Source organism: Stegodyphus dumicola, chromosome 7 (genome assembly GCF_044657685.1).
Source record: "Stegodyphus dumicola isolate Sdum_Otavi_A_Nest chromosome 7, ASM4465768v1".
Taxonomy (NCBI): domain Eukaryota; kingdom Metazoa; phylum Arthropoda; class Arachnida; order Araneae; family Eresidae; genus Stegodyphus; species Stegodyphus dumicola.
The window spans coordinates 145239074-145260966 of record NC_140774.1 but is presented as its reverse complement, the minus strand read 5'-3'; the positions used below and the strand labels follow the sequence as shown (position 1 = coordinate 145260966).

Below are 21893 nucleotides of genomic sequence, written 5' to 3'. Positions count from 1 at the left end.
ACTAGCATAAAGGCTACTTATGGGAATTATGACCTTGCTCCAATATTGTCAATATCATTTGTCAATATCATTGTCAATATCATTTGTCAATATCATTGTCAATGTTGCTTGTCAATATCATTTGTCAGCAATATGTTTTTCAATTATTTGCTCTAACTTTGTCATTACAGTAGTGCTTTGCTTTACAGGCGAGGAGGCATTTTCTGTGTCTATGCTGTGGTTTACAATTTGACTTAGACCTGGAGTTTTGTCATACAATTTAGCAAAATGACTCACCAACTGTTTCAGCTTGTGTTTCTCTTCGGCCATCAGGTGATTCAGATTAATTGCTGGATGTTATGCTTCTTTGTTCTCAACTGCATTCTCCAGCTGTACTGTGGTTTTCTGAAAATTAATTTTAGCTCCCACCACTTTTAAAAAAATCCATCCCGCAAATTATTGGGACACACAGATTTTTCATAACAAAGAAAATTACTTTCCACTGCTCCTTACACATGTACACTGTTTGGCTTGGGCAATAACTTTTGCTCCTTCAACCACAAACATTCCATATTGTTCAAAATGTTTTTGAAAAAAAATTCTCCACCAAAAAACTACTTTGAGCCCCTGTATCAAATAGTTTATTTGCTGGAATACAATTTAATAATGTTTGGATTAAAGGCACAACCTTATGACTGCCATATTCTATTGAATTGTAGAGAGATTTTTCTTGCTTCCGGGGTAACTGTACCCTCTTACTTTCAGTATCCCTTATAAATTCTTACTATTCCCCCTGTTTTCTCTTGGTGATTGTCACTCAGTTAAAAATTTCTTTCTGTATTTAAAATGTTTATTACCATTATTATTTAAAATGTTTATTATTATTAGTCTCTGGCCATATCCTGATGTACACATTTCTGAAACCCTCCTGCTTTTAAACTTCGCTATGAGCACAAACAAACTCCCAAGCATGTTTGGGTTTCTCAATTAAAAAAAGTCCTGACTTTATGAAAACATTCTAGGCAGGATAATCTGAATCACATCTGCATTGGGCCTTTTCCCACACAATAAATTTACGAATTGTACATTTCTCAATGTAAATTCTCAGTACTTCAACCTTAATCTGGTATCTGCTTTTAATTTTGCCCTACTTTTTATGATGGGAAAAGCTTTTATCAAAGCAGTTTTAAATATTTTAAAGTTTATAATTCTTGCTGCCTGATTCTCCTAATAATAATTTGCTGATGTAATTGTATCACCTCAGCATCTGTCCTTGAAGAACTGTGGTTGCTTTAGTGATTTTTTCCTACTTCTCCAACTGGGAAATGAAAAAAATGGCAGTCTAGTTGTTTGAAGAATGTCATTACAGAACTTCTGCCATCAAAAGTCACTGCATCATATCCGCAATGTATCCAGATCCCTAAATGGGACTTACTGGCACCAGAAGAACCTGTGACGTTGAGGGGATCCGAATAAATGTTGAATTTTCCTCAACTGGATTCTTACCTTTATTAAGACACCACTGCACAATTTAGTGTTTTGCAATCATCTAAATAGTATCCAAATGCTTGGTGGATGCTAAAAGAATTATGGCTAAGTCTAAAATAACACAGCACTAGGAACAAGGGGCTCCCAAACCTAGGTTTAGAAAAGCCCTTACATGGTTACAATGCCTCAACCTCTAGAGGCAATGCAAGGAGGCATACCCCCACCCATTAACCAAGGAGACTTATATGATTCAGACAGTCTTGGAAATTGCACAGAAGTCAGAGGCAGACGGCAACACATCCACCAACAAAGAGAAGAAAGTTGTAAAATGTAGTCCATCCCCAAGTGTTGACTAAGGGGGGCTAAACCCTCAAGGACAATCTTCGAAATCTAACCATGTAATGCCCCCATAACCAAGAGGCAGACAAGAAAGTGTCACATGGCCCCTAGCAAGCCTGAACCTACCACCGAATAAAAGATGTTTCTAGTCCTAAGTACAGATTCTAGCCACAACTGAAATTTGGAAAGGGTGTAAAAAGACTCTTTACTTAAAACTAAGAACAGAAAGCACACTTAGTACTTACAACTCATACAATCAATGTGGGGAGATAAAGTAACAATCAGTCAAATGTGAAACTTGAATTCAAATAAGCTGGCAGCCAAAGGATACACAAATTAATCTACATAAAGTTGGCTCAAAACTTAACTGGTATGGAGATTCAAAATTAACAATTATAATTTTAAGATTGAAGACAAGAACTCTTATCTAAGGTAGCAACTTAGTAATGTGACTGTTAGTAATGTTTGAGAGGCAGAACATGCTCTTTCTTACAATCTAACAACCTCAGCTTAAATACACATGAACTAAATTTACATTATGGCATGACAATAGAAGGGGGAAGTGAAAGTAAAGATAAAAAACATGCAACAACAGGTTAGTTAACATAAAAGAACTTTATAATTCTTATATATTATACTTCATTTTTGGAACTTAAGTGGATTGCTTGAAATTAAGAAATGTTTCCCTCAGTGACCTGCTGGTCAGAGGTTGCCAAGGCCTGGATTAAAATGTAGTAATTGAAGCAGTAATGATAAAAATATGACGGCTAGAATATTAAAACATATTTGCTTTTGCAGGACTTTTATATTAGACAAAAAATTATTTATTCTTATTCATTATTCAAACAAGGCAGCAAAACTCTTACCCTAAATGTGACTAAAATTTCCTGTTGTCCAACTTTAACTCTTACAGTTTGTCCATCTTCAACACCTATAAATTAAAAACTTAAATTACTTTCTAATGGAAATTAGCTCATGTTACACAGAAAAAGGTCGTGAACATAGCCAGGATATTTGGTGGGATTTGGATTAGAAATTGTAATTAAAGTTTAAAATATATTTAATCAAAAGGAATTTAATTCTAAATAGAAACTAAATGTTTGAATAACATGCAAATTCAGTTTTCTTTTTTACTTCTTTTTTTTAGCCCAAAGGCATTAGCCTAGAAGGGCTATTAATTTTGCTTTGGCCCAAGTAGCAAAGTAACGTATGGCGTTGCAAAAACTTTGCAATATGTCCTCTTTAAGATGCCCAGGAAATTCCACTGTTTTGCAACCGTTGCAAAGATGTCTTTATTACGTCTTTGTAGATGAGGTTTTTGTCGCATAGGTGCCGTTATTGCATCTTTCACAGGTGATATTTTGGTTGTGAAAGCATCGTATCACGCCGCCTAAATATTCGCAAAATTCCACCTTTTTACAACACTTGTGAAAATGTCGTTTTTATGTCCTTGTGTTACATAGTGATTTATGCAGAAAAATAAGCTTAATAATTAATACATTTTTCTTCTTTTTTAAAATTTTGTATTCCTTGTATTTTTCTAAAGTTTAAATATTTAATCATTCCTGAAAACCAGACGATAATACAATTTTTTCTCTTTAGACTAAATATGTATAATTAATAATAGCCTTAATTATTTTCAGTACTTTAAACTATATTTTTTAAATAACTTAAATTCTAAGTTATGATTATTTAAGATTTCATAATTTTTTTCCTGAAGTGAGAGTAATTATGAAAGTGGTTATTATAAATATATAACATTAATAGTAGGTTTTAAGTAAATAAAACTCAATCAGCCATAAATAAAAGTAAAGATATATATGTGGGTAAAAGAAAAGTGCATTTTTGATAACAGCATTATCACATTTATTTCTGTTAAATCTCAAAGACATTGAAAACTGCCCGTGTCATAATAAATTAGGAAGCAGTTCTTAAGGTTTTACCTTAAGTAACAGTATTTTACCTGAACTCAAGTATAAATTTATTCGCACTTCACAGTAAAAAATATAATTATTAACTTCTATATCTCCAAGATATGCAAATGAAAGACTGTATAAAGTAGTTAATAAATGTGATCAAAAGTATTTCATACAAAAATATAACTAAATCTAATAACCAAAACAAAATTCCCATATTCATATAAAAAATGAAATAATAACCTAACAAACAACATACATGGCAGCACCATTTAAGAAAAAACATGAACTAGTAATGTTTGAAAGTATAAATAGCAGAAAGAAGGTAACAGAAATTTAAAATTAATACAAAATTATTTGTGTTTTTTAAATAGTAAGCAATTAAAAGTGCAATAGTTATGGATTGCAGTATTTACTAGTAATGCTGATGTTTCTTAACATTATTTCTTTTGATCATATGTTAATGTATTTACTTATTTTTAGTTTCTACATTTTAGAATAGCGATAGATTACAACGATTATTTCAAGCATTTTTTATAATCAATAACTTTCCTTTTGTTACTGTACAGAAATAATTTAACCCTCTGAGGGGCACGGGTTTTTGGATGTCTTGAAGACCTGTATTCAAAGACACTTTATTAGCTAAATTTGTACATTTACTTACTTTAGGCTCTATTTTCATAAACGTATTACATTTATTAAGATGACATTTATATTATTAAAGAAAGTAAGAAAGTAAAATATCATAAATTATAAGCTATTATATAACAAATGACAAAAAATCTCATGACCAGATGAAGTCGGCCATTACGCTCAGAGGGTTAAATAATATAGTATACGATAGCAAACTAAGTACGTTAATGTAAGCTCTTCGTTAAATAGAACATTTTGTTTCTATTTATTATGAATTTCTTCGTCATCACAAGCACATAAAAAGTAAGAGGAGACAATAGAATATACTTAAATTTAATAAAGAAATAAAACCCAATTTCCAACATTCATTTATTGAGACACTATTTCATAGAAATGTTAATGTTTCCTTAACACTATTTTTTTTAATCATACATTTCATACACTGTTTAAAATCATTAAACTTTTCTGCATACTATGCAAATTACAACATACTATAGAATGTGCCTTATTATTAATTTTAATGTATTGCTTCTTGCTGTTACATACATCTAATTCATCTTCAGCAGTCATGTTAAATACTGGTACCAGTCCAATAATTTCTTTGTATTTTGAAAATAACGAACATAACTATAACAGCTTGAACTGTTATTGCTTCTGCATTGATTGCATTTTCAGCAAAACCAGAAAGTGCCTTGCCATTGTATGTTACTTTTTGGTTCTATATGACTTAATTCTGAGAACCAACCTTTCAATATGAACACAATAATCGATTAATATGAATAATATACAATATAGCACTTAGGACCAGAGTATTCAAATATTGCACTGCTGAAACCACAGAAGATTGGAGAACACCAGTATATAACCTTTTAATCACCGGAAACACATAAAACACCAAAACAGAACACTATTTCATGAACACTATATTCACAATTAGCATTGTAGCATGTTCGATATTTTTTAAATAATGTATCCAAAATTTTGGTGTCTTCTTGTAGAGCAGATATTCAAAAACAAAATAAGCAAAAATTCGGCATTACCACGATGATTTCTCCTCAATTAAAAGAAAACTGACATCGTTCTCTTGCTGCGTTGAAGCTCTCCAGTATTTAATTCTGACGGTGAATTGCAAAACCATGCAGAAAACATTCCTGAAAATAAGATGGAGGAGTAAATTTATCGCACAGTTAACCAATGTGTTCGAATTTGGCAGGTAGCCAAAGCAAGCAAGCCTCGAGCTCCGATGTTCGTTTATATAATCATCCAGTAAATAATATACACGGAATGTCAATTGGTCGACCTCAATTCAATGTAATTTTTCAGAGATTTATACGATTGCATTAAACCTTTCGATGATTCTTCTGATAATTTATTAGAATCTTTCTTAAATGGCCTAGAAGAATTATTTCAATTGAATAGAATTATGAACAATGTTCACAAGATTATATTTACAAAAAATATTTATTGGGCTCGCTAAAACATAATGTCAATGTCGCTAAATACCACGTGTACCATACACCAGGATTAAACCAAGCATTTTTGAATACATTTAGATGGACAAAACCGTAAAAACATAACAGTTCATCAGAACTTTTATAAGTAATGAATTTCGTATTTTTGTTCAGTTTCTTTAATTTTGATGTCAACATTTATTAATAATTTATCGAATCTATTAATTTTGTCATTTTCCATCAAAAGTGTTAACATTTCTTTCTCCTTTTCCATTAATTTTTCCATTCTGCTTCTCCTGACTGTCGGTGAGTTTTCTGTCATATATGCATCGTCTTTTAACATTGGACAATTTCTCGAAATTCTTTAAATCGGCCCATTTTTATCCGTGAATACATCTTCATGAACAATCATATCTTCGCGAAAATTGTACTTTTTGATCTGTATGTGGTAAAATGTTTCATATTATGTCAGCATATTAATTCAAATAAATTCGCCCTTACTTCAAAAAAAATAAATACAGTCAAAAGTCGTTAATCCGGACTCGTCGGGACTTCGGCGATTCCGGATTATCGATTTTTCCAGATTATAGATCATCAGTTTGAATCTCGTAAGATGGCATGCAGAAATTCTAAAATTAAAAATATGAAACCTTAATTTATGAAATAAAGAACAATTATAATCTAAAGGGTATCAAAATTTACAAAAAAAAGCTTAATATTTATTTGTTTACTTTATTAAACATTTCTTTCAATGTAAGTTGTTTTAAGTTGCTTTGTTTTGTGTGATAATAGTTTCTCTTTAATTCTATAAACAGAAACAATTTCTTGTTCAGTAACAAAGTTCCGCTGTTCAAGTCCCGTTAATTGTTGTGCCGAGAATACCGACTAACTTGTCAATCGAAATTTTTTCGTTTTCACTAATCTCTCTGTCACATTCTTCATGTCTTTATCCATTTTTTGCAGCAATTCCACTTTTTGTTTGATGGACATCGAAACATACTTTCGTTTTGTACAATCCTTTGGGAGCTCTAGAATCGGAAATTCTATTTGACATAATCAAAAGTTCAAGTTTACTTTTATAAAATTGCTCTTACAGTCTGCAAAAAATAATAAGCCAGATCCAATTCGAAGATTAAGGAACAACGCAATCAACATTAACTGAAATAGATAATTAGATAATTTTAGATTACACCGTCCGTTATACATAAAAAGCGCATGCGGAAACATATTCTGCGCTTGTGCACACGCATATGCGCAGTGGTAAAAGGTCTTACGCGCACGCGTAAACGCCTATGCGCATGTGTCAACGTGGCGCATGCGCAGGAAGTTTTTAGCTTTGAGGTACGGATTATAGATCATTCCGGATTATGAGTGTCCGAATTAACGACTTTTGAGTGTAGTCATATTTCAGTAGTGAAATAATTGCTAACATACAATTTGCATTATTTTGGAAATATTTGATTTTAAAATACATAAAATGCATAACTTAATAACTTACTTTCAAGGATTTGTTTCCTTTTTAAATATTTTGCTATAATATTTAATTTATAGCAAAATTAGGGCATCTGGATTCCAAATTCTGGAAACCCTAATTTGGAATCCAGGTGCCCTAATTTTGAATCCAACTTGAGGATACAAAATTATTCCAAATTAGGGCATCTGGAAGCCCTAATTTGGAATTTGTTTTATTATCAATCATTATGTAACACTTTAACAAATTTTCAATTACTAAACTCAACGTTTTCAAAGGAAGCAATGGCAACATTGTACCAGGGGGGGAGGGAATTATCTCCAGCCTGTGAGACTGTATATCGGAAATTCTAAAGATATACCCATTTAAAAATTATTTTGAGATATCGCTGTTGAATTGGATTTTACGGTTTAAGTGCGAAGAACATGATATTTAATAAAGATAACACACAAAACTTTAAAAAATATCCCTTTAGGCATAATGTAAAATCTGAAAGCTTTCTTTTTTTTTTTCCCCCTAGTCTTTTAAAATTAACTGCTGAGAATTTTTTAACTTCTTATTTTCATCAAGACACAAAATTATTAGTAGTACGCAAAATCATAATCCCCCCAAAAAGGGGAAGGTACAGTTCTGTTTCTCCCATTTTAATGGGCCGATTGATGAAATTTAATTTGTGTTTCTCATGTCTCAAAAGTGAGACTTAGGTTATATATTAGATTTATATATAGTATTATTCTAACATAGGTATTTTGACACAAAATCAGACTTTTCTTAAATGACATGCTGATTTTTTTTCTATATTTTAATACTATAATTAAAATTACAACTAAATATTAAATTTTGTAAAATTCAGTGAGAAACTTACCTAGAAATTTAAAAATTTATCTTGGCACACATTTTTTGATTTGCACCAAGAATTGGCAAAATTCTTAATTTATGGTAACCTATTTAACTTTCCTTTTCATTGTGTTCAAATGGACAAAAATGTGTATTGTACATTCTTCCAATTAATAATTAACAAAGCATGTACACCACATTTGGTGTTATTATCACTTATAACTATTAAGCCAAATTTCAAAATGTGCAAATATGCAAAATGATGTATATTTTAGGAAATTTTGAATAAAAAGTTCTAATTATTTTCAGTTATGCTAAAAAATTCATCTACTATAAGGTGATGGTAAAACTTTTATAAAAATTTTCAAAAATTTTTCCAACAAATTTACAAAAGTTACTAAGAAATACAAATTTAAAAAAAATGAGACAATACTTCTGAATATAATTTGGATGGATCACAAATTTCCAACTTGAAGGAATCAAGTAAGTTTAATAAAAAAAAAAAGAGAGATTAATAGATATATACCAAATTCAACTAAAACTGAAAAGCTAAAATTTTGAGAGTTAATTTGAAAACTACTTGCGTGATTACGGAATGTGGTATTTTGCCATAACTTGAGTTACAGAATCGAAAAAAGGAAAAAATCGGTATGTCATTACAGAAAAGTCCAATTTTGCGTCAAAATACCTAAGTTAAAACAATGGTATATATAAATCTAATACATATCCGAAATCACAGTTTCAAGACATGAAAAGCGTAAGTTAAATTTCATCAAACAGCCCTGTAATATGCGAGATATACAACTGTGCTTTTTTTTTTTTTTTTTTTTGTGTGTGTGTGCGAGTGTATGTACAGTGTACATTTAGTAATAAACAGAGGAAGATATTTCACTGATTACAAAACGTTTAGGGTTAATATTGAATTCTCAAAACACTGGCAACTGCATTAGAGATATGATATGGTTGTAGCACATTTCTTAGCATTTAAAGCATATTATGGTAGTACCATGATATTTTAACAATATTTTTGGATTGTTTGAAGTGATAAGCTGAAAATATTATATATATTTCTGAAATACTAGAGAACCTGTTTTGGTTGATTTACTTCGTTGAAACTTGGTTTATATATATTATATGTGTCTTGGGAAAAATCAATGAAAAATAATGGTTCAAACTTATTCATTTCATTAACAATTTAACATTTCAATTTTTAAGACAAAGAAAGATCAAAAAACACAAATTAGAAACATAAACTTTTTTAATCACAGCCTTTGCACACTATTCAATCTATTTACATTAGTTACATGTTTAAAATATGTTACAGCATGCTCAGCAGTAGTGAAACAGATTTCTTGAGGAATTGCAGCAGCACAGTTTGTGATGCTTGCTTTCAGTTCAAGCAGATCTGCATGCTTCCTCCAAGACACGATCCTTAAAAAATCCCCATAACTTGATATCATAGAGATTCAAGTCCGGAGAAAGAGGTGGCCAAGCTTATGAAAATTACTGATAACCTTCAAAGTGAGCACAAACTTTTATTTTTCAAAGACAGCACACACAGTTCTTTCACTTATTAGCCAATATGGAGTGCTGCATCTTCTTGCATAAGACAGGAGTCTCTAACCATTTTTTTCCTTGTACAGCAGAAATCAGGGTTCGTACACATTTCTGGGCATGGAAATTAAGTACTTTTAAGGATTTTAAGGACCATTAATGAAAAAAATTAAGGACCTATGAGCGAATGGGAACTGAATAAATTCAATTCAAAATATTATCTATGCCTGAACTTCACTTTTGTAATACAGTCAAAAGTCGTTAATTCGGACACCCATAATCCGGACCTCAAAGCTAAAAACTCTCTGCGCATGCGCCACGTCGACACATGCACATAGGCGTTTACGCGTGCGCGCAAGACCTTTTACCACTGCGCATATGCGTGTGCGCAAGTGCAGAATACCTTTTCGCGTGCACGTTTTATGTATAACGGACGGTATAATCTAAAATTATCTAATTATCTATTTCAGTTAATGTTGATGATTGCGTTGTTCCTTAATCTTCGAATTGGATCTGGCTTATTATTTTTTGCAGATTGTAAGAGCAATTTTATAAAAGTAAACTTAACTTTCGATTATGTCAAATAGAATTTCCCGATTCTGGAGCTTCCAAAGGATCGTACAAAACGAAAGTATGTTTCGATGTCCATCAAACAAAAAGTGAAATTGCTGCAAAAAATGGATAAAGACATGAAGAATGTGACAGAGAGGTTAGTGAAAACGAAAAAATTTCGATTGACAAGTTAGTCGGTATTCTCGGCACAACAATTAACGGGACTTGAACAGCGGAACTTTGCAACTGAACAAGAAATTGTGTCTGTTTATAGAATTAAAGAGAAAGTATTATCACATAAAATGAAGCAACTTAAAATAACTTACATTGAAAGAAATGTTTAATAAAGTAAACAAATAAATATTAAGCTTTTTTTGTAAATTTTGGTACCCTTTAGATTATAACTGTTCTTTATTTCATAAATTAAGGTTTCATATTTTTAATTTTAGAATTTCTGCATGCCATCTTACGAGATTTAAACTGATGATCTATAATCCGGAAAAATCGATAATCCAGAATCGCCAAAGTCCCGACGAGTCCGGATTAACGACTTTTGACTGTACCATCCTAAAAATAAAATAGATCCGTATGTAGGATGCATTATTATTAAACATGACTTAATTAACATAATTATTATTAAGTTTGAGAATAAAATATATGAAATTTATCAAGGAGCATTATATATTTTACACTTATAAGAACTGAACATATTTGAAAGGAGATAAGTGACATTTTATTTACGTTTTACTAACAGTTAATTTTATGTTGATTTTATTTTATACCTTATTTTGTCACAAACTTGCTCATTCTAAAGCTTTAGTAAATAGTAAGCAGATTTTATGTCAAGCGGCATAGGTTAAAATGAGAGGTAAAATGATAATCAGCATGATGAACAACAAAAGACTGGCTGTTGTCATTGCTACTGCTTACCTGCAGGGGTTGAGACTCAGTTAATATACTTTAAGGTTCTAATAAGCCACTAAAGCACCAGAGGTGTTTTACATTATTTTAAGTCTCACTAGATGCAAAGAATAAGTTTTACATTTTTGTGTTTTATCTTGTGACTACGGTAAGGGTTAATGAAAGGCAATAACTCGCTTTAATATGCAGAGATAAATTTTAAGGGCAAGCAGTAAGCAGTTATAAGTAATTAAATTAGGTACAAGATAACCTTAGTCATTATGTATTTGCATGGTCACTATTAAATTATATTTTTTTAGCCCTATTAAAATCCCAATCTAATAAAATTTTACAATTTAAAATACATGTAATTTATGACATTGATTCTTAAACGATATTCGAATAATTACATGTAAAACATTTATGTTTTGTAGTAACAATACTCAACAAAATAGTTATGCATCTTTTTAATCTGTAGCCTTCCCAGACATTTTGGTTAATTTATATCGATTTCCTTCTCTTTAAGCACCTTTTTTAACAATTAGGAATTTGTCTCACCACACAAAAGAATACTCTCACTAATTTCTGCATGTTTTATCTAATAACCTGTCAACCTGTCCACAATGTACCTATGAAGGTTTATTTGATCTGGTAAAAGTAGTCCAAAACACATCAACAAATATGAAGCAAATTATCGCTATGTCTGAAAGTAACTACAATGTCCGACAAAGAACATGCCTTTATTTTTGAAGTCCTTTTTAAATAAGATTCTTTTTTAAAAAGAACTTCAATAATAAAGGCATGTTCTTATGCTAACAAAGTCAATTACAGCTCGTAGTGATGTAATGAAACAAGAAGAGTCAAATTCAAACTAAAAATATGAATTAGTGGTCAAAGACTATACAATTTAATTTGATCTTAAGGCTGGCTCAATAACTCTCTATCATCATAACAAACTCAAATATTGCCAACAGTAATCCAAGACTAATAATTACAAATTATCAGAGTGGGCAGGAACTAATGCAGTGAGCAAGTGGAAGTCAGAAACACACTCTTGTCTTACACTCCAAAAATCTCAGTTTAAAAACTGTCTACGGGATTTGTATTCTGGTGAGAAAATAGAAAAGAGAAATTATAGTAAGGGCTGAAATTGTAAACAATTGGGTAATTTACATAATAATAACTGTACATATCTTTGAAGAATAAATTTGTTTTTCGTTAGATATTCAGTTTCTTCTTCCATATTTTCTCTTCATTTTAGAATTTTTGGATTTAATTAAAGATTTCTGATATTCTAAATAAACTAAATGCATTTAGAATGCATAGAAAAAGCTGCTAATTTTATTTCTTTAGTATTATGAACATTCAAAAGAAATATGAAATATATATGGTAAGCTTCGGTTAGAGAGCTGACGTGGCATCATTTTTAGAATTTAGTGACACACTGAGCGATAAAGTCTAGAAATGGCGAAACGTTTATAACTTAGAACAGGCATTGGAAGCAGAATTTATAAAGGCATCAGGCAGCAGAATTTACGATCCACAGAGACTGCATCAGATGGGAAAATGCGTAGTGCCAGTCCTGTGTGTGATGCATTAAGACATATTAGATGAATCTTTTAAATTTTCAATATCTTTATTAATAAAAGAATTCCTTTCTATAATGCCTGTTCATATGATAAGATTAGAAGCATTTTTTATATTTTCTATGTTTGTGTCTAGTGAAAAGTACAGAAAATAAAGGGAAGATTAAAATGTTAAGAAAAGATTCTAGTATCAGAAGTAAAACATTTAACTATAATGTTTTCATTGTTCTTCCAGAGCTTAAATTTCGCCGGATGTATATTTAGAGAATTCTGAATATTCTCAGACAATTACATGGAAAAGCTCTTACCATGAAAATATTAAAAATATATTTTTAATTAATTACATAGCTAGTTTGCTTTAGCTAAGAACTGTTTCCATAAATGGTTCTTTATAGCATTATACCGTGCTTATTTTCCACATATAATAAATGGCTGAAATTACAAAAAAACTGTCGAAAATATCCTAGATCTCAGAATTAAAAATTTTCTATAGAAACAGATCTTAAAATCGCCAAAATTATGATAAGTTGCCAAATTTAGAAGGGTTTAATAAAAGAATTAACATCCCAAAAAGCGAAAAGCTGTTTAAGAGCTCTTCATTAAAATAATTTTGAAATGCTCATGTTTCACTTCCTGCTCAGAAACTCGAATATCCCACCATTTAATATTAGAAATAGGAACAAATTATAATCCATGAACCCATTTAAAAGATAACCATATTTGTCAGCAAATCGCCAAAAATATTACTCTAAAATGTTAATTCACACTCAAAATGGCGGCAGTCGTAAAAACAGACAGAAATTTCTGATGATTAAAATTAAGGACCTTCTGACGATTTTGGTCGAAATTAAGGACTTTTGAGGACCAAAAATTGATTCCAAAAAACTTAAAGACTTTTAAGGACTCTTAAGGACCGTACGAACCCTGAGAAATAGACTGCTGCTGAAGTTTGCAGTAATCAGCCAGAGGTGGCAATGCACTTTTAGGGGCTTGAGGGGTACTCTGTTCAAAGAAAAAGGTTTTTTTTTTTTTTTTTTTTTTTTTTAATCAATATTGTTCACGATATAGTAGATGAGATCCAGAGATCACAGAATAGGTGCCTTGATCAGTACAGATTAATCTTCCTTCCCTCAAGCCAGGGATCAAGAATGACTTTATGACATTGACCATTGATATTTTAAAAGAGCTCTAATTTGTATAACATCCTTTCTACCAGGCATGAAAAGTACTAACTACCGTATATAATGCCTGCACTTTTTTCACTAAAATTGCATCACTAAACTGCAGGTGCAAACATTACGTGAGTCATTCAAATGTTGCGCTTTTTCTCATAATTTTGGGTGTAAGTTTCATTTCAAATAACCAAGTTAAGTTCTAATACTTTTTTAGTAAGTTCACAAACGTACATTTCAAACCAGAAAACACACATCTTGTTTTGCTCGTTGCCGCCAGTTGATCACACTGTTTGGTCCAATTATGCCCATACTTTTCGTCCACCTTATATACTCTTGCTGCTGCTCTTTTTCCATTTTCCTGCACCAATTCTACTGACTCTCTTCTCAGTTTAAAAGCTACTGTACAGCTGCTGTATTTTCCCATTTCAAGCATGTTACTTGCTAACTACCACAAATTCCAAATGATAGTATGAATGAAATGAGAAAGCTTGAAATATGCAAATACTCTAAGGAGGAAGGAGGGGAAAATAATTTCATTACAAAACAGTATTTCCTGGAAGCCTGTGTGGTGAAACATATTTGGACTGCCTTCATTTATTATCACGTCTTCCAAGTGGATTGCTGGCACCAATGTTATGATTGAATAACAGCTGCACCAGAATGCAAGGAAAGTCTCTGCTTTCTATCCTGGCACCAACTAAAGACAAAACAATACCATACTCTTTTTTTTTTTTTTTTTTTTTTTTTTTTTTTAGGATTTTATTGACTAATGTTATTGACTAAAGGAAAAAAGGCAATGTTAAAAAAAATATTTTTTTTGAAGTAAGAAATTCTTTAGTTTTTGGGATGCAGACATTATGTGGGTCACTTTTTTTTTTTTTTTTTTTTCACATAAATTTTATCTGTAAAGTTGCAGTGCAGACATTATATAAGTGCAGACATTACACTAACATAAACGGTAATAGCCAAAATTTGAATTATAATTTTTTTATTCCAATTTTTCTTTTCTGCAAAGTCCATCGAACATAGTATATACCAGAGTTTCTTAAACTGTGGGTTGTGAATTTAAAGAAATCACATAAATGAAACTTTTAAAGAAATTCCATTAATTGACATTAATGAAATTAATCACTTGCCTTATTAAGCTAAAATGAATTACTTGAGCTACTAAGTGACTCAAAAGTTGAGCTCCCATGAAAATCTTTGAATGAACTCCGAGTGAGTCATAGCTAAAATTGAATTTTGAAATGGCATTAAATGGTCTTCTGCCACTCAGCAACACATACTTAATGTGAAATGAAGTTTTCAGATTTTACACAATTTAAATCTAAATATCATTCAATGCTGAAAAACACTGAAAATACTTTATGTCTAGCAATGTCAAATCTTGAACCAAGATTTAATTTATTATTCAATAAAAAGTAAACATATCAGTATCTAAAACATTTTTTAAATTAATTTTTGTATGCTTTCATAAACTACTTTTCATGTGTATGTTATTTACCAAAGAAATAAATTAGTTATAGAAAAATATTTTAATACCTTTATTCTATATTTAATACCTTGGGTAGGAAAACAAAATCTCGACAATAAAAAGGGCTTGTGAGGGAAAAACGTTTAGTGCCGATATATACCAAGTTTCAACAAAGGATGTCCATCAGAATGGGCTCTATATAGACATGAATAGGATCACTTCAATTATAACCACTCTCTGTATTAAAATTTAAACATTTCAAAATTCTGAAGTGCAAAAGAATGGCTTTACCAGCATAAATACAAGCTGTATTTCTTTAATTATTTTTGCAATAAAAGACAATACAGACGCAGGGGAAACCTACTGTTACTGTAGTAGTTAATAGTGAATAAGAATTCAGAAATAAAAAAAGACAGATTTCTGTAAAGACATACACTTCTGATAATTTGATATGAATATGACATGTGACAATAAAAATACTTATTTTGTTAAAACAGAGAGAAATGTAAGAGTGAATGCCATATTTAGAAAAATTATTCAGGAAAGCTCTGAATAACTCAAAAGCAACAAATGAAATCAGTCAAATTCTCTTTTGTAGATTAAGATTATTCTCTTCCTAAAAATAAGATAAAATAATTTTTTACATAAATTGACACAGCCTTTCCTTGAGATGAACTGATAAAAATGAGATAGTTCGATAGTTCTAATACAACTAAGAACAGATTGCGATGGAAATAAAATTGTATGTTTTCATGGCCTACAGTTGAAGAAGAAATGCTTTCCCCTTCTCCCTTGTTGTTAAAAAACCAGGATGCAGTCTTTGCCTGCATATGGAAATTAAGCACTTTTAAGGACCCTATCAGCAAGTAGGAACTGAATAAACTAAAGCAATGAACTTCACACTTTTGTAATTTGTAAAAATAAAATAAATCTGCCAGTAGAATGCTATTACTAAACATAATTTAATATTTAACTTAATTATAAAACAAATTCAAGAATGAAATCAACTTCATCTAGCAATAAGTATTAAGTAAAATTTCTTGATGCATTTAGACTTATAACAGTCCCAGATATTTTAAAGAAGATAAGTGACTGCTTATTAAAATTTTACTCATAGTTAGCTTTATATTAATTCTTTCTTTTCCTCATTTCCTCATGTACTCGCTCATTACAAAGGTGTATGCAGACTTTGTCTGACATAAGTTAAATTGATAAGTAAAATAATAATCAGCATGATTCATAACAGATTGGCTGTTTACACCAGAGGTGATGTTGTATTATTTTAGAGCTCATTAGTTATAGGGAATAAAGTTTTATGTTAATTTTTACACTTTTGTGTTGTATCTGACATCCACAATATGTAGAGATAACTTTTAAGGGTAAGCTATCCTTAGTTATAATCGATTTACATGGTTACAATTACAAAATTTTTCTTTTATATCCAAAAAAACATCTATTAAAAAAGCACTATGAACATTTCACAGCAGTTATAATTTGTGATGTTGATTTTAAACTGATATAATTATACATTAAAAGCAACAAAAGATTTATAGCAAAATAGTTATGTGTCTTTTTTTTTTTTTTTTTTTTTTGAAAATTTTCAAGCTAGTTTAGCTAATTTTCCTTCTTTTTCGTATACCTCTTCTAAGTTTATTTGCTTGAATAAACAAATCAATGTTCTGCTCCATCTCCTAATTTGTACAATATACCCTTGAAAAATAATTTTCTCACTTTTATAAAATCAATTTCTTCTTTCATGACACACCTCTTCATTTTACAATTTCCAGTTTTAGTTAAGGGTTTCTATTATTCTAAAGAACTGCTTATACTTAGAATGCATAGAAAAAACTACTAATTTTATTTCTTTGATAATATGAACATTGAGAATAAATATGAAATGATGTAAGGTCAGGACTGGTACCAGATCCAGGGTGGCACAACTTTCTGAATTTAGTGAAGCACCAAGCAACAAAATCTAAGCATGCCAAAATATTTAGAATTTACGGCAGGTACTTGTATACATATGGTGCATTGAGACACATAAAATGAACCTTTTAATAGCATCATTTTTCAGTTTTTTTTTTTTTTTTTTTTTTTTTTTGTTTGCTTCAATGCTTGCATCTAGAGGAAAGATAAAAAATAAAGGAAAGATAAAAGAAGATAAAGAGTTAAGAGAAAGACTAAGTATCAAAAGGAGAAACTTCAAATCATTTTGTTTTCACTGTTTTTCCAAAAATTCTTCAAAAGATAAGAAATTTGCCCAAATTTCCAACAAAGCACATCCATTATGTGTTTAATACCATTTTCAGCACATTTTTCTCGAATTGTAGTTCTATAATCTTGGCTTTAATTCCTTCAAAACTTTCCAAGGTAAGAGGTGTAAAATCTGAAAGTAAAAATATCCGTACACACTCAGTAACCGCAAAAAGCCAATAGACTTTTGAAATTAAAAAAAAAAAAAAAAAGTCAGAAAGTTTTCAGATTTTACATTACACCCAAAGGTGCTTTTTTTTTTTTTTAACGTTTTGTGGGTTACCTTTATTTATTAAATATCATGTTTCTTGCCCTTAACCATAAAATTCAGTTCAACAACAATATCACAAAATAATTTTAAAATGAGCATAGCTTTAGAATTTCTGATACACAGTCTTGCGCACTGGAGATAAAAATGTCGACCCCCCCCATACAGTGTTGCCATTGCTCACTTTGAAATCATTCAGTTTGTTAATTAAAAACTCGCTAATACAAAATATGAAATAGATAACAAAACAAATTCCAAATTTGGGCGGAAATGTACATTATACAAAATTTGATAGCTCTATGCACCGTCGTTTTATCACTATGCAAGAAACATACATACATTTAGGCAGATTCTTCATTATTTAACTTTTAATACAGGGTTGTAATATTTGTTGGTAACAATTTGAAAAGTGAACCGACATTTAAAGTTTTCAACACAAAATTAATAGCCCTTTGGGCTAAAAATCAGAGCGTTTAAAGTGAAGTTTCTAGAGAAAGCTGATACATGTTTAAATATTCTAAGCAACTGCATGGGAAAAGAAGCTCTTATCATAAAAAAACTATAAAAGACAACAAATCAAATTAATTAAAAAATAATTACAGTACCTTTTTATTAAAATATTTTATTTTTTCTAAGAAGTGTTTCAGAAACTGTGTTTTATATTTGTAATATTTATTATTTTGTTTATTTTTCAGAATTTGGATGTCACAAAAATAGAAAGTAATGTCACTTTAAATATGGTAGGAGAAAATAAAAATGTTTTATTTTAACGTAATTTTTAAATAAAAATGTTATTGAAATATAATTTTAATACATTACCTTTATTTTTATGATATTTAGCAATGTTATTAAATAAAAAAAATCAACAAAAAATTTGCAAATCTTCTTAAAAAAACTTGGCATACAAACTGATCTTGAAATCACCAAAATGTACTTAAGTTGCCAAATTTTGCACTGCATAAAAGAACTCATATTTAAAATAAATAAATAAATATTTTATGAACTCTTCATTTGCAAAAAAGAAATAATTTCAAAATGTTTATGTTTAAACTGAGGCAGCACCTTGTGGCTAGAATTTGAGTATCCAATGTTTAAAGTAAGTAGTAGTAAAGAATTCAAACATTCACCCTTCCAAATACCTATTTGTCAATAAATCGCCAAAAGATATTCTCAAAATTTTAATTCATACTCAAAATGGCAGTCATAAAAATAAAAGAAGACAGAAATAACAGATGAGAAAAATTAAAGGCCTTTTGTTGATTTTGGCCAAAATTAAGGACTTTTAAAAACTAAAAATCATTTAAAAAAAACCTAAGTACTTTTAAGGACTGTACAAACCATGATCTTATCAATATAGTGCAAGTATACAAAACTCACAAAAAATTCTTGACTCAATTTTCTGTACACTGAGAAAATAACAAGAAATATATAATACATTAATAAAAACATACTTCCATGAAATAATGAGGCATAAATACAACCACTAGTGCTAAATATTCTTGAGACGGTCTCTTCAGAAAAGAATTTTCTCAATCAACTTTGAGAAAGTGTTAGCCTATTTACAGATGGAATTAGGAGAAATTTAGTGTGAAATAATTCTAAAGCAAAAATTCAGTGAGGTAGATCTCTCTAAATTTTACAAATACTTTCCTGTGTAGTTCATAGAAAGCCACAAATCTGCATCATATGCGATTTTCATGACTAGTAGTTTCTCATTTATGAAAACAAATAAATCCCTAGTGAGATCTTGATTGAGAGACACTCATCTGGTTCTGTTCTGAAATATTTTAGTGGAAGCAGTGGGCCTTCAGACATTTGAAAGCTAGTTGCAGAAACAAAAACGCCTGATATCGAGAAAGAAGTGGCAGGTATCCATCCTTTACTACCACAATTTCTTTATGTCCTTCTCTCTCTCTCTCTTTTTTTTTTTTTTTTTTTTTGAGAACTTCAGTATTAGGTATGATTTAATTGATTTACTCACTTTTTAAATGCATTATATTAATAAATTTAAGTAAGAAAATGGCTTTTTCCTTATCTTGTGCTTCAGACTATTATTGCTATATCGTTGCTTCAGACTATTACTACTTATTGCTATTGACTATTAAATTATTAAGGGAATGTTACAAGGTGCTCTCTCTTTTGCAAATTATAGTATCAAAATTTGTTATCTTCCTGAAGAACATTATAGTTGAAATAAATAAATAATGAAGATCCTATTATCTTCTATCAGCTGTTCTCTAGCCTTCCTAGAAGATAGGCAAGTTGCTAACCTTGTTAATATAATATCCATACCATTAGGCATCTAATTATACTAAATTCTTTAAATATTCTGAAAATCTTACCTCTTTTCAGATATGCAAGTTAAAAGTTAGTATGCATGCAACCAGCTGTGTTTGACTTCCTATGCAATGTTAAATAAACTGTATGATATTTTCAGCATTTCACTATAAAACAAGTTTTGTATTAAAATCATTTTGCCTGAATGTATGGTAAATATTTTGCTTGTTTTCTGAGCATACTCAATGCAGGCTAAACTATGATTTATGCTATAAAATGATATTTTTGATTTATGATATTTTCAACATACAATAAATTTATAAAGACAATCTCATACAATAAATTTATAAAGACAAGGAATAACCGTAATAACATCTACAAACATATATAACATTTAAATATACTTACCAGGAGGAACATTAATGGCTACGCTTTTTAGCTGAACAGAAGATCCTTTACCTGCACAATATATGCATGGATACCTATTAAACATACCAGTCCCATGACATTTACGACATGTTGTTTTCATAAAAAAAGCCCCTGTTGAGATTGTTTCCTAATCATAGGAAAAATTCTTCATTATAAACAGCATATAAAATACATTTAAAATTAATAATGTTTTCTAATGATTAATAATATGATAATTAATGCATTAATGATAGTAAATGTCAATTAAAGACTAACACAACTAGAACTTATATTAGCACTTTTACATCACAGCGCTATCATGAAAGAAAATTGCCAAGCACACAACTTAGTGGGAAAAAACAAAAAACACCAAGCCCCCCCCCCAAATACAGAAATAACAAAAACATTGACAGGAAAAAGAAAAATACAATTTCTTTGCATTTATTTCTTATGTACAGTGCACAGTTCTATACATATATGTATTTCTTGCTTACAGTTTCTGATGGCTTTTTTGCATATAGCTTCAGCAATTTCTATGACTTACACTCCATACACTTGTACCATAAAAATTCTATTAGGCATGACTCAGGGCGATGCCAAACTGTATGTAATATTTTTTCAGAAAAAAGCTATTTTATCTTATTTATGAGTGTACAAAAATGATCATGAAATGCACCTATATCTCAGCATAAGAGCATTTGCAGGGTGTAAGGGAAAAAAAAAAAATTCACAGCTTCCAGCTACCATTCCTTAAAACACTGTGGTTTTGGGTTGAAGAATTCTTGTCTATTAAATTTATTACCCCATGGAATTTTTAATGGGTACTCTCTTCCTTGTCAAGTTTGTCAAAAGTAACACAAAAGTGGCAAAATCTGGAATGTAATCATGAAAGTAGTTGGCAAGTCCTAAAATGCCACGTACTTCCTTTCTTGTAGTTGGTCTAGGCATCTTCTTCACAGCCTCCACACCTTCTGGATCTGGTGAATGTTTCCCAGAACCTATAATATGACCAAGAAATTTCACTTCCCTTTTCCCAAAATCACATTTTTCTAAATTTACAGAAAGACCTACTCTTCGTAAGGTTTTAAATGCTCCTTCCAGTCTTCGGAAAAAATTGCCAAATCGTCGATATATAAACGACAGTACTTTTTATATGGGCTTAAAATTTTTTCCATCACTTTTTGAAATGTGCTTCCTGCATTTTTCATTCCAAATGGTAGTATGTTCCATTGATAATGAATGGCTTGAGTGTGTTACAAATGCTGTGAAATGCTTGTCTTCTTCTCTCAATGGGATCTGCCAATATCACTTCGTCAAGACTAACACAGTGAT

At 30.3% G+C, this 21893-nt stretch overlaps 1 protein-coding gene across 2 annotated transcripts in view; it reads right to left on the bottom strand.

Annotated features, from left to right (window-relative positions):
• Window positions 1-21893, bottom strand: part of LOC118188420 (dnaJ homolog l(2)tid, mitochondrial-like) — a 93527-nt gene that overhangs the window by 32234 nt on the left and 39400 nt on the right. For both annotated transcript variants that reach the window (XM_085820886.1, XM_085820885.1), the window contains exons 6-7: window positions 20562-20709; window positions 2673-2737 (exon numbers count right to left, since the gene is read on the bottom strand). In XM_085820886.1, the coding sequence (XP_085677012.1) occupies window positions 2673-2737; window positions 20562-20709 (213 nt within the window). The remainder of the gene's footprint in view (window positions 1-2672; window positions 2738-20561; window positions 20710-21893) is intronic.